Below are 15013 nucleotides of genomic sequence, written 5' to 3' on the forward strand. Positions count from 1 at the left end.
CCCAGGGGTCGGTGCTAGGGCCTCAGCTTTTTACCATTTATATAGATGATCTGGAGGAGGGAACCGAGTGTAGGGTGTCGAAATTTGCTGATGACACCAAGATTGGGGGAACGGCAAATTGTGCGGAGGGTGTGAAGAGTCTGCAGAAGGATCTAGATAGGCTGGGCGAATGGGCCAGGAAATGGCAAATGGAATTTAATGTTGGCAAGTGTGAGGTGGTCCACTTTGGTAGGAAGAATGGTAGGAAGGACTATTACTTACGTGGCGAAAAACTGCAGCAGGCGACGGTGCAGAGGGACCTCGGGGTCCTTGTGCATGAGTCGCAAAAGCCCAGCTTACAGGTGCAGCAGGTGGTCAGGAAGGCGAATGGGATGCTGGCCTTCATAGCGAGGGGGATTGAATATAAAAGTAGGGAGGTCTTGCTGCAGCTGTATAGGGTATTGGTGAGGCCACAGCTGGAGTACTGTGTGCAGTTTTGGGCGCCGCACCGGCGCAAAGATATTTTGGCCTTGGAGGGAGTGCAGAGGAGGTTTACTAGGCTGATACCGGAGTTGAGGGGGTTGAGCTATGAGGAGAGGCTGAATAAACTAGGCTTGTACTCGTTAGAGTTTAGAAGAATGAGGGGAGATCTCATTGAGACGTATAAGATGATGAATGGGATGGATAGGATAGAGGTGGAGAGACTCTTCCCGCTCAAAAAAGACAGTAGGACTAGGGGGCACAGCCTCAAGATAAAGGGGGGGGGCGGTTTAGAACGGAGTTGAGGAGGAACTTCTTCACTCAAAGGGTGGTGAATCTCTGGAATTCTCTGCCCGTTGAAGTGGTGGAGGCTGCCTTGCTAAATATTTTTAAGACGCGGGTTGATGGGTTTTTGATAAGAGAGGGGATTAAGGGTTATGGGGAGAGGGCGGGAAGGTGGAACTGAGCCACGACAGATCAGCCATGATCTTATTGAATGGCGGGGCAGGCTCGAAGGGCTAGATGGCCTACTCCTATTTCTTATGTTCTTATGGAAGTTATTCACCAAGAGCACATGCAAATATTGAAAATAGTAGCAGCAGCAGGTCACTCAGCTATTTGAGTCTGCTCCACCATTCAATATGATCACAAGTGATCTTTTCTCACAATGTCATTTTCCTATTCTGAAAGGACTGGAAAGACTGGATGCAGCAATGTTGTTTCCTCTGGCTGGAACAAGAGGTCACAGATTCAGGATACAGGGTAGATCATTAAGGACTAAGATGATGAGAAATTTCTTCACTCAGAATTGAAACCATGGAATTCTCGACCACAGAAGACCATGGAGGCCAATTCACCTCTTCAGCTTTCCGAAAATCATATACACCACATCCACTAATTTATTCTGCTACTTACATCCTCAGAATGTTCCCGTAGGTTTGTCAAACACTATTTCCCTTTCACAAATCCATGTTGACTTTGCCTAACCCTGTTGATATTTTCTAACTATCCTGTTACCACATAGAACCAAAGAAACACTACAGTGCAGAAAAATGCCATTTGGCCCATCGAGTCTGCACTGACCACAATCCCACCTAGGTCCTAACCACGTATCCCTAAATATTTACTTGCTAATCTACGCATATCAGGACACTAAGGGGCAATTTTAGCATGGCCAATCAACCTAACCCCCACTTCTTTGGATTTGGGAGGAAACCGGAGCACCCGGAGGAAACCCAACCAGACACGAGAACGTGCAAACTCCACACAGTGACCCAAGCCAGGGATCGAACCCAGGTCTCTGGAGCTGTGAAGCGGCAGTGCTAACCACTGTGCTACTGTGCCGCCCCACATCCTTTATAATAGGTTCGAGCATTTTCCCTATTACTGATGTTAGGTCTGTGATTTCCTGTTTTCTTCCTCTCTCTTTTTTAAATACTTGGGGTTACATTTGCCACTCTCCAATCTGCTGGTACTGCTCCAGAATCTAAGTTATTTTGGAAAACAGCAATCAACTCACTCACTATTTCCATGGTGATCTCCTTTAATATCCTGGGATATAGATTATTAGGCCCTAGGAATTTACTGGCTTTCAGTCCCATTAATTTCTCCAGCACTACTTTTTTTAATAATACTAATTTCCTTCATTTTCTCCTTGGTTCCCTGTATTTACTTGTTTGAAAACAGAACTAAAAGTAGTTGTTTAATTGTTGTCATTTTCTTACGCTTTCTTTTTGCATACTTACAGAAGCTTAACAGTCTGCTTTTATGTTTCTCTCAAGTTTACTCACATATTCTATTTTTCGTCTCTTAATCAATCTCTTGGTCCTCGTTTGCTGAATTATGAACTGTTTCCAATCCTCAAGCTTGCTACTTTTTCGAGCAACTTTATAGGACATACATAATAAAATCATATTTTCTACTTCTTTCCGTCTAAGTTTCTTCCATTTGTATCTGCAGGTATAGACTAGATTCTAACATCCAAACATATTTGCTGTTAGTCATTCTCCATGAGCTACTAATGGAACAACTTGCAAGAAAAATTGTTTCCAACACTAGCTTCAAAACTTATTCTTGGAATCAACTAACTAACATTGTATTGTAAATAACAAGGCATACAGAACTATTTCAAAAATAAAATTAGCCTTGCAACTCCATTGATTAAGCTGTTTTTGGCCTGATCCTCAACTGCAATGCAAATGTTTCTACGTGAACTGTAACTTGCTATAAAGCAACAGATGAGATTAAAGCACAACTCTATCTGGAAGAGAGGGAGAAAACAGGGAACAGTCAATTAGTCTGGCTTCGGGAAATGGTTACAGGGCACTTTGGGAATCACATTATGATAAAGCAGAGGTCAACATGGATTTACAAAAGGGAAATCACAACAGGCAAATCTTTAGAGTTTTAATGAGGATGTAACTGAGGGCATCAGCGGGTGCTATGCATTTGGATTTTGAAAAAGCATTCAATATGATGCCACAGTAGAGCTTATTTTGCAACATTAGGATTTATGGGATGGATTAATATATTAGGGTGGATTGAGGTTTGGATAATGGACAGAAAACAGTAGGAATAGAAGTGTTATTTTCCGAATTGCACATTGTAACAAGTGAATTATTACAAGGATCAGTGTTTGGGCTTAATTGATTTGCAATCTATATCAAAAGGCAGACAGGCAGCATTCAAGTTTGAAGATGATACAACATTAGGCAGGAAAGTAAGCTGAATAGGATGCAAAAAGGCCACATAGGGATAAAAAAGATCGAGTGGGCAAACACATGACAGAGAAGGAAACATAAAGCATTATATTTCCTAAATCGAGAGACTGGAAAATGTTGGTATTCCAAGGGACCTGGGTGCCATAACATATGACACAAAGGTAATATACTGCTGCAGTAAGCAATTAGGAAAGCAAATGGCAAGTTAGCCTTTACAACACAGGGACTGGAATACAACAGTAAAGAAAACTTACTGCAATTTTACAATGCATTGGTGAGAACATACCTGGAGTACTAGCCTTTTTACCTTGGGAGCGAGTGCAACAATGATTCACTGAACTGATGTCTGGGATGAGGATTTGTTCTATGAGGTAATATTGAGTGGACACAACCTATATTTCCTTGAATTGAGAAGCATGAATAATTCTCAAGAGACTGAATATTCCAATCCGGAATGTTTTCTCTGGCTGGGGAGATTAGAATGAAGAGCAAGTACCTCAGAATAATGGGTTAGTCATTTAGAAATGAGATCAGGAGGACTTGGATTGTGGATCTTCGAAATTCACAAACCCTAAAAGCAGCAGATGCACAGTCGTTGCGAGAGTCAGGACAAGGGATCAGATTTTTGGATACTGATGGAATGAAGGGATATGCGGACATAATAAGGTAGCGAGGTAAATCAGCACAACTGTACTGAATTGTGAAACAGACACAGAGGACCATATGACCTAGTCCTGCTTCTCTTCCTCATCTTTTGTGCATGGTGATGTCCTGTGTAGGGCCAATGTTATCGGAGCACAAGCCATAACTTGGAATTTCAGTTCCATTTAGTAAGACATCTGAACAAATTGCTAAAATCAAGTTACCTAAGGATGTCTCAATTGATCAAAATAACAAGTGCTCAGAGGTACCACTGAAAGCATTTCAACAATAACCTAAAAGACAATCTGGCGCGCGTGCGCGCGGCTTACTGTATTCTCAATAAGATCCTAAAAGTAAACAAAAAGTGCTGGGAAATCTGAGCAGGTCTGACAGCATCTGTAGAATGAGAATAGCGTCAACTTTTCGAGTCATCCTGGCTCAAAACGTTGGCTCCATTTTCTCTCCAAAGATGCTGTCAGACCTGCTGAGGATTTCCAGCATCTTCTGCTTTTGTTTCAGATTCCAGCATCTGAAGTATTCTGCTTTTATCTTAAGATTCTGAAGCTCCTTATTAACAACCACAGATGCCACTCAATCTGTAAAAGGGGTCATTAAAGCAGATAAAAATGTTTGAGACCTCCATCAAAAGGCAAATCATAATGCAAAGACTAAGTCAGCAAAGCAGTGAGGTTATCCATTTTGGCTGAAAAAATAGAAAGGTAAATTATTTGAATGGAAAGCAGATTCAAAATGTGTCTGGACAGAGAGATCTGGGTGTCCTTGTTCATAATAAAAAAAAGGTAAATGGGATATTGGCATTTATTGCAAAGGGACTGGAGTATAAAAGTAGAGAAGTGTTGTTGCAATTGTTTCAGGTGTTGGTGGGACCACAGCTGGAATACTGTATCCAGTTTTGGTCTCCTTATTTCAGGAAGGATGTGGTAGCATTGGAGGCAGTTCAGAGGAGATTCGCCAGATTGATTCCAGGATGAAAGGGTTGACCAATGAGGAGAAATTGAATAGTTTGGGCTTATACTCGCTGGAATTTAAAAGAATGAGAGTGACGTAAATTGATGTGAAAATATTAAAACGGATTGATAAAGTAAACATAGACCAATTGTTTCCCCTTGTGGGGCAATCTAGAACAGGTACAGGTTGAATGCCTGTAGATTTAAAACTAAGACGCCGAGGAACTACTTCTCACAGAGGGTGGTGAGTGTGTGGGGCCCTATGTCCTGATTCATTTGGCATCAAGAGCACACATGATGTTGATTTGTAAACTATCTTAGAATATATGATCACCACCAATTTGTTACTTTTGTTTAGCTGGGTATTTGATAATTATGATGGGTATCTCTGCACGTAGCTTCTGTTTATCTGCTCTGTAATGGACACAATTTCATCATGATGACAGACAAGTTCAAAGACTTTGGATGCAGATGGGCAAGGGCTAAGGCTTAGAGACCCAAGCATATTTAGGATTAGCACTTGAGTTTATAAAGCTTAAAACACACAATCTATCAGTATGGAGAAATTACACACTTCCAACAGCTTGGCCAATATTTGGACACTGACTTTATAAAGTTCACATAGAGCCAAGTGTGAACAATATGTAATAATCAGGCACAGGATTCCATTTTGTCTCAAATTATCATCATATGAGCCGTTTTGGAACCAACTCAACACCAAAAATAATCATTCTGCTTGCCACCTTTTTTCCAAAGGTCAATCAATATCAATTTCACCACTCCTTCTAGCTGTTGCCAACAAAATATGCAAAGACTAAGTCACTAAGCAGTGAGGTCAACTTGGGCCTTTTGAAACCAATTTTTTCCAGCATAACTCAAAATCACAGAGACATGACTAAGATTTTAAAATCCATACAGGAAGGGTTTCTTCTGTTTAAGGATTTAAGCAAGGCCTTTCCTGATTAAAGCATAACTGTGGTGCTCAGCTATATTGTAAAACTGAACTGAACAACATTTCAGAACAGAAATTATGTGTACATCTCACAAACATTTCATTAGGATGCAGTGAAATTATAGTATGAGAGAACAATGACATACAACTAACAGATTTAACAGCAAGCTACATATCAATATCAATTATTTTAGACTGTACAAAAATAGAAACTGCCAAGGCTAGAAACAAGTGAAATATCAGATCGCTACCAAAAATAGTAACTGTTTTACATTTCAGGTGCCATGGGGCCCGCTAAGTATTTCTGGGAGCTTCTGCCTTTATCTCATCACAATACCTTAACTGTTTTTGAAATAGAGCAGAACAGGCTTCTAAACTTGCAGTTGGTACTTTCCCAGAGAGAATCATAAAATCAACATTGGGACAATCAGCCTCTTTGAATCTTGTGATGATAGGAAATTTAGGTAGTTTTGCTACCTAGTTGTGCACGGTAACACAGTGGTTAACACTGCTGCTTCACAGCTCCAGGGTCCTGGGTTCGATTCTCAGCTCGGGTCACTATCTGTGTGGAGTTTGCACATTCTCCTCGTGTCTGTGTGGATTTCCTCCGGGAACTGTGGTTTCCTCCCACAGTCCAAAGATGTGCGGGTTAGGTTGATTGGCCTTGCTAAGAAATTGACTCTTAATGTCCAGGGTAGTGGTGGTTAGAGGGAATAGTAGGGATATGGGGGTAGGGCCTGGGTGGGATTGTGTTCGGTGCAGACTGGATGGGCCAAAGGGCCTCTTTCTACACTGTAGGGCTCTATGATTCTATGAAAAGTTGGTTCACCATCCCAACTACAAAGCATCCCGTTACACGTCCATTCCATGTTTAAGCTCATAAACCTAAAAAAGGGAATAACTACTTGAAAATGTCAAATGACCTTTATACTTCCCTGAATGTTTGCTAAGCTTATCATTGTAATCCTTATCCTTGAGTGCTTTCCAGATGATCTTCCCCTCAGCAACTTTGAAATTCAACGCTTTAGTTTCAAAGACAGCAAATAATGTGCTTCATTGCTATTGGCTTAGCACAGCCATTTTGACACAATGCAAACGTCCTAACCAATAAAAGCTCCCCTTTGCTAGCAGTTTGCTTGACCAACATCTAATCTTGGAAAAGCCGCAACTTCCTCCAGGGAAAATGTAAAATCATCTTCAGCCCTTGCCTAAACCACTTGCCTTTATCCTGAACCACAGCTTATCTTGAAGTGGACTGTTTAGCCCTCCCAAACACTGCAACTTTGTGCCCCCAATATCCCTCCCATCCACAAATACTGACCCTTTCTGCATCCCAGCACTGGTGACCACGTCTTCAGCCTTCCAGTTCCCAATCTGTGCACCTGCCTTACTAAATCCTCCTGCATAAACTCAAAACCACTATTTTTGGGTACCCTGTTAATTCTCCACCTTGATCTCAGTAGTCCTTCTTCCTCCCCTTCCCCAGACTGTGAAACATATCTGGATGTTTGCCTATTCAAAGGTTCTATATAAATGAGAGCAACTTCTGTTGCAATTTAATCAAGGAACATAATTTACAACTCTTGATTTGTTTCAGGAATACTGCTAGTTCATTAGCATAATACATATAAATGAGTAAAAGTAGAAAGAAAATTACTCTGTCGCAAAGGTCTAACTTTATTAAATGTGCATGAAAAACTATTCTGACATTATAATAATCAGCCAGACCTGCCCTAAGTGCCTTTGGGCTAGTGGTGTGAGACTTCTTACTGCATGCCTACAGCCATACATCAAACTCTAAGTCCTTTTAGAGAACGGCACAATTAAATTCAGGAAGTGATTTGTCCTGCACCCAGGAGATTGTAGCCTTTTCCCTAAATGCACCCAACAGTAACACTGAGACAAAGTTTAAAGTTTATTTATTAGTAGCACAAATAAGCTTACACTAACACTGCAGTGAAGTTACTCTGAAAATCCCCGAGGAGTAATTCTCAGAGTTCATGACACTCTTTCGTCAAAATTCTTTGAGAACAGATTTCATCAAGAGAGCAATCAGCTCCTCAAATACCCACTTCAATAATCTCAAGTCTTAAATTTTCCCAAAGTAGCAGAACCTAGCGGGACATCCAAAAAATAGCAGTCCCAACTACAGCAGTGCAGAAGAATTTCATGATTGTAGAGTGTACACCAATTCATGATTGTAGAAGCTTTCCCAAAGGTAGGGTAGTCAAAAATTACAGGGCATAGGTCTAAGATGAGAGGGGAGGTACAAGAGGGTCCAGAGGGGCAGGTTTTTCACCCAGAGGGTGGTGAGTGTCTGAAACTGCCAGAGACAGTACTAGTCTTTTAAAAAGCATCTAGACAATTATATGGGTAAGATGGGGAAGTCAGGGGTTACCATAGGGTGGCACTGTGGTTAGCACTGCTGCCTTACAGCGCCAGGGACCCAGGTTCGATTCTGGCCTCGGGTCACCACCTGTATGAAGTTTGCACTTTCTCCTTGTGTCTGTGTGGGTTTCCTCTGGATGCTCCAGTTTCCTCCCATACTGCAAATATTTGCAGGTTAGGTTGATTGGCAATGCTAAACTGACACTAGTATCAGAGGGATTAGCAGGGTAAATGTGTGGGGTTACGGGAATAGGCCTGGATGGGGTGGTGGTCAGTACAGACTCAAATTGGCAGGCAGTAATTAGTGGGGCGCCACAAGGGTCGGTGCTGGGACCCCAGCTATTCATAATATTAATGATTTGAATGAGGGAACAAAATGTGATTTCTCAAAATTTGCAGGTGATACCAATTTGGGTGGGAAGGTGCACTGTGATAGATGCAGAGATCCTTCTGCATGATCTGGACAGGTTGGGTGAGTGGGCAACTCAATGGCAGATGCAGTATAATTTAGATAAATGAGTTATTCATTTTGGAAGCAAAAACAAGGAGGCAGATTACTATCTGAATTGCTGTAAATTGGGAGAGGGGAGTATGCAGTGGGACCTAAGTGTCCTTGTGCACTAGTCACTGAAGGTAAGCATGCAGGTGCAGCAGGTGATAAAAAAGGCAAATGGTACGTTGGCTTTCATTGAAAGAGGTTTTAAGTACAGGCACAGGGATGTGTTGTTGCAGCTATACAGGGCCTTGGTGAGGCCACACCTACAATATGACTTGCAGTTTTCATCTCATTTTCTGAGGAAGGATATTCTAGCTCTAGAGGGAGTGCAGCAAAGTATGGCTTACCAAGCTAATCCCGGGGATGGCAGGACTGATGTATGAGGAGAAATTAACTAGGTTAGGATTGTTTTCACTGGAGTTCAGGTGAATGAGGAGGGATCTCATACAGACTTTTCAAATTCTAACAGGACTAGACTGGATATATGCAGGGAGGATGTTTCTGAAGGTTGGAGTGTCCAGAACCAGGGTCAGTCTGAGCATTCAGGATAGACCATTTAGGACGAGGATGAGGAGACATTTCTTTACCCAAAGAGTGATGAGTCTGTGGAATTCATTACCACAGAAAGTAGTTGATGCCAAGACATTGAATGTATTCAAGAGGCAGCTAGATATAGCATTTGGGGTGAATGGGATCAAAGGCTATGGGGAAAAGGTAGGATTAGGCTACTGAGTTGGACGATCAGCCAGGATTGTGATGAATGGCGGAACAGGCTCGAAGGGCCAAATAGCCTCCTCCTATCTTCTCTATTCTGTGATGGACTGAATGGCCTCCTTCTGTATTGAAGGAATTTGATGATTCTATGGGCACAGAGGGATATGGACCAAATGCGGGCAATTGTGTCCAGCTTACTGGTAAAAACTGGACAGTGTGGATAAGTTTGGCCAAAGGGCCTGTTTCCATGCTGTAAACCCGACTCTACACAGAAGAATTTTAATTTTCAAAGATTGTATAACCGTGTATGTCTCTTGACCATTACATCTGTACATTGCTCCTTCCAATCGAACTTATTTATTTGGACATTTAGATACTTGTAGTTGGTAACTATTTCAATGTCCACATCAATTTTCAGAGGAACAATATTAACTTCTTTCTAAAATTTATAAATTGAACAAAAACAAAACAGAACTAGTTAAGATAATTGTTTAACCAACAAGTTTATCCTAAAACAGTGCCTTTCACAAACCCAAGACACCACAGAGCAGCCAATTTGCAATCTTAAACAATCTGAGGGATAAATACAAGTGAAACCTCAGAAAATTCACTTGCTATTCTATATCCACTAGGTCAAGCAGATCTATTTTATCATTACTTCAGTGTTTATACATAAAGTAATCATCCTCCTAGATGATCATAGGCTGCTCACCCCTTTGATGGGAGAATTGATTAGCGGTGATTTAATCTAAGGATCACCACAATTCAGGTGAGGGGCATGGTTGAGAGCGCAGACCCTCCATGAATAAGCTCAGCTTGGAACTGAACCAGCACCATTGACATCACTCTGCATCACAAACCTACTGTCCAGCCAACTGAGCTAACTGACTCTTAGTTCTGGTGACAAATACCAAAATTGAAGCAATCCGGACGATATTAAGGTAAACATACTCTGTACAAATTCAGCTGACAGGAACTTTGATGGTCCAAACATATATTCTTCATGGGAGGTTATGAAATTTAACTCATTACATGAAACATGACGGAATACTTCAAACTGGAATGCGTGAACAAGGTCAGGCAGAGCAGCAACTGAATAAGAGCTTCCCAGGTCCTGATAGTAAACGCAATCAATTCAAAGTGTATCTACAGCCCAATGATTTACAATGAGGAAGGCTATAACTGAAGAAACTGATTCAACTCTTGGGAAAAATTCTATTTTTACCCTGTGCAACAATATACAAAATATGCATCTTTAGCACAGCGCCAACTCCCTCAGCAGAATTCTGAGATTGAAGGCCTAAGCAAGCGGAGCTTGAACAATTTGTGTTGATATTAATTTTAAATGGGAACAGAATTGTCTGGATAGTTTAGCCAAAATAAGGCCCTTCCTTCACACCATAATCCTGGAACAAAAGCTCCCTGATTAAGACCAAGTTACAGTAAACTGTGTGTTATCTGGTACTCTACCAACCAGAATTCTCTAGTAACTGGAATTTCTGACAGCTTAAATTTAAAAAGCCGATCATCGTGCTCCTACAATCCATTCGTAAAAAAATCTTATAACAATAAATTAGCGGGCCAGTTTTTGGTAATTGTGCCTGAACAAGGTCATATCACATCTTGCCTTGTGTCCAGAGTAATGGAACTTCCTGTTAACTGGCATTTTTGATTAACTAGCACCACCCATTCCCTGAGCATGCTAGATAGCAAAGAATTTACTCTACTATGACTACTAAAATGGGTTCTTTTTAAAAAAGGGAAGAAAGTTTCAACTGTTCTCTCTTTGTGCAGACTTCTTCACAAGCTGTCCATAACAACTGGCCATCCTACAATCAAATTCCGGGTTATTCATTTGAAAGCAATTCAACAAAGGAAAGAAAGAGCCAAGGCCAAACCTGTCATCCTGACATTCAGTCAGGTATTTCCCAGATGGAACATTCAATAATTTGGACCTTTTTAAACCCAAGCACATCAATAAATTGTAGAGCTTGCCCCCAACTGCAAGTTGGGGGGTAAGCTCGAGCAGGAAGTCCCAGTTCAAGCAACCGATGTTCATATCCCACAAGCGCAGCAATCGCTCTCTTCCTGTCCATTGAACAACATCAGATCCACATTTCCATCACAGCCTTCTCCAGAGTCCACGTGTATTATCAGCAGCACGGTAGCACAGTGGTTAGCACTGCTGCTTCACAGCTCCAGGGTCCTGGGTTCGATTCCTAGCTCAGGTCACTGTCTGTGTGGAGTCTGCACGTTCTCCTCGTGTTTGCGTGGGTTTCCTCCAGGTACTCCAGTTTCCTCCCACAGTCCAAAGATGTGCGAGTTAGGTCGATTGGCTATGCTAAGAAATTGCCCCTTAGTGTCCAGGGATGCATAGGTTAAAGGGATTAGTGGGTATAACATATAGGGGTAGGGTCTGGGTGGGATTGTGTTTGGTGCAGACTCGATGCGCCAAAGGGCCTCTTTCTGCACTGTAGGGTTCCATGATTCTAAGCTGAAAAGGCTCAAATGCAGCTATGATGGCAAGCAAAGCCAAATAGCATGGCAACACTCAGTACAGAGCTGAAATCCCTTCTGAGGAGCCAGTAGACAAGCTTCATTGTGGGAGCAAAAACGCAGTACAAAACACTACAGATAGGAACAGAGAGGGGTGAAATATAATGGAAATTGTGTGAAAACAACAGCATATATCAATTTCATTGCTTGCTGAATAACTGAAATAGGCATGAATTAATTATAGTAGGAAATACATCATTACAGTCATTTCCATGTATCAGCGGTACCAGCAATGGTAATAAATGTATTCAATAACAAGTTGAGCCTTCTCATTCTTACAGCTAACCTGAAAAGTCAAACATCAAAAGTGTGTGACATCACTTGACTATTGGTCATCATTAGTAACTCAATTCTTTCCTGATGTGAGAACAACAAAATCCCAGCTCCCCTTTAGAAATTAAAAATATTAGCCAACAAAACAGTTATAAAACAGACTGATAACTTGTAAATGAATTCCATACTTCTGTAGGAATATCCTCAGTTTTCTGGACTACTATAAAATGGCTAATGATCAGTAACACAGTTCATTAGCATTGTGTGACAGTACTTTTTTTTTAGGAAGTCCTGCACAACAACTAATCCTAATGTAAAAATACAATTGCAATTATGAAATGTCAGAGGGGGTCAACATTTTCTCCTGCTTGCAATACTGTACATAGAGTTTCATTTTTGACATTTCCTCCCTTCAGTCTTTCCCCCTCCCTGACAGTGTTCATTCTACCCCCAGAGTATTGATTCGGGGTGGTCAGGGTTAGGGTTGGGGTTGTGCCCTAACAATGCGTACCAATAATATGATGAACTTGTGAGATGGTACAACAGAAAACGCACCCTGCACCCAGCTGACATAGCATATGTGCATAATTTGTACAAGTTACTGGATGCTAAGTTTGAGAATAAAATCAGGCCAATTGTCTCTAACTCAGCAATGCTGAGTCAACTGCAGCACTCCCATGATTACCCAGACTGAGGGTCACCTAACAGCATTGATGAGACAGGAACTCCTAGTTTGCATAGCTCAATTCCAGGACAACTTTTCCTACTGAGTCATCCAGGAGAGCCAGCACATGACTCAAGAATAACTGAGCTTACAGGCAAATGTGGACAAATCATCTAAGAACAGTTTGCTGATTCAAAATCATGCATACACCCAAACTAAGAATAACATGAGGAATAATGCTCCACATGCCTCCATTCCACAATGCACTCCTACATTAGGCACTCCTGCTACTACATTAGTGAAACCTGCAGTACCCAGAAACCATAGTGTGCTAAGGGGAGACAACCATGTGGTGAGGAATACACTGGGATTAGGACTCCGAGGAGCATGGGGGAGGCTGAGTAAGGGGTGATTGGCTGGGAGGAATGCTGAGAAAAGGCGGGATGTCCCGAGGAAAGGGGGGAGACCTCCCAACCAAGCCTCCGGGTCCCTCAAAATCCCCAAACCAAAGACAGCACCCCCTCTGAACTCACACCTCCACCACCCCCACGCTCACCCTCTGCCCCAGATCCCCCCTCTCCCCAACATCCTTCCCTCAAGACCCCCAAACCCTCAGAGCCCCTCCCCACCAAACCCTCAGGGCCCCTCCCCACCAAACCCTCAGAACCCCTCCCCCAAACCCTCAGGGCCCCTCCCCTCATCCTCAGGACTCCGCCTCCAAACCCTCAGGGCCCCTCCCCCCAAATCCTCAGAACCCCTCCCCCAAACCCTCAGGGCCCCTCCCCCCCAAACCCTCCTCCCTCAAGCCCCCATCTCTCATATTCCCCCCACCCCCACTCGACACTTACGCGATCGGCGACGGGACCAGATGAACATCTTCCGCCGCATCGTAAAACTCCTCGGCGTCACTGGTATCGGACGCCATTTACATGCGACTGGGCGGTGCTACTCTGCCGGCCCGAGGGACGCCACTGACCGACTAGAGAAAGACTGCAGCCGGATCCCGGAGTTGCCACAGAGGCGAGGCCTGGAGCATGCGCGACTGCCTACCACCGGACCCAGGACTGAGCATGCGCTGACAACACCCGGGACTGAGCATGCGCTGACTACACCTGGGACCGAGCATGCGTATCACTCCCCCGGAACCCGGAGCCGAGCCTGCGCACTGAGTACCCCCAAGCTGTGCACTACCTGAAGGGGAAAGGAGTAATGATGGTCCTGGGAGGGGAGCTGCTGATTGAAAGTGTAGCCTATAATTTATTCAAAATGCTGGAAATCTGTATTAATAATTTAGATCTTGGTGTGCAGGGGACAGATTTAAAGTTTGCAAATGATACAATCTTTGAAAGTATTGTAAACTATGAGGAGCAAAAGCTTTTGCTACCAAATAAACCTGTTGGGCTTTAACCTGGTGTTGTGAGACTTCTTACTGTGTTTACCTCAGTTCAACACCAGCATCTCCACATCGTAACTATGAGGAGGACAGTGTAGAACTTCAAAAGGATATAGACAATTTCGTGAAGTGGGCAGATAGGTGGCAAATAAAGTTTGATGTGGAGAAGTGTGAGTTGATGCATTTTGTTCACAAGAACACGGAGAAACTATATAAAGTATCGAGTACAATTCTTTAAGATTGTTGGAGCAGGGGGACCTGTGTATGTGTTTGTATATGTATCTATATGTATATATATCATTGAAGGTGGCAGGACAGATGGAGAGAGCAATTAATAAAGCATATGGTATTCTGGGCTTTATGAATAGGCACATAGAGTATAAGAGCAAGGAGGTTACTTTGAATTTATACAAGACACAAGTTAGATCTCAGTTGGAATATTGTGTACAGTTCTCGGTGCCATACTATAGGAAGGATGTAAACACATTGGAGAGGGCGTAGAAGAGGTTTACAAGAATGGTTTGCAGGATGAAGAACTACAGTTATGAGGATAGATTGGAGAGGTTGGGACTGTTCTCCTTGGAGAGCAGAAGGCTGAGAGGAGACTTTTTAGAGATGTTCAAAATCATGAGACAGCTTGTTTTTCGATGTTCAGTCTGTTAGTGTACTTTGTTCCCTTCAAGTGCCTGGGGAAAGCCACAGTGTGGTTCAAAAATGGTTTATTCTATAGCTATAGAACTCAGGAAGTTCATCCAGCAAATGGTATGTTGGCCTTCACTGCAAGCGGT

At 42.6% G+C, this 15013-nt stretch overlaps 1 protein-coding gene across 1 annotated transcript in view; it reads right to left on the reverse strand.

Moving 5' to 3' along the window:
* The window catches only part of wdr44 (WD repeat domain 44), a 74924-nt gene extending 60696 nt beyond the window's left edge, over window positions 1-14228 (reverse strand). Inside the window, exon 1 of the mRNA XM_080187348.1 lies at window positions 13681-14228. Within this exon, the coding sequence (XP_080043474.1) occupies window positions 13681-13757 (77 nt within the window). The 5' untranslated portion in view covers window positions 13758-14228. The remainder of the gene's footprint in view (window positions 1-13680) is intronic.
* Window positions 14229-15013: the final 785 nt, after the last annotated feature.

The sequence above is a fragment of the Carcharhinus amblyrhynchos genome, chromosome 4 (genome assembly GCF_965287045.1).
Source record: "Carcharhinus amblyrhynchos chromosome 4, sCarAmb.v2.hapA, whole genome shotgun sequence".
NCBI classification, from domain to species: Eukaryota; Metazoa; Chordata; class Chondrichthyes; order Carcharhiniformes; family Carcharhinidae; genus Carcharhinus; species Carcharhinus amblyrhynchos.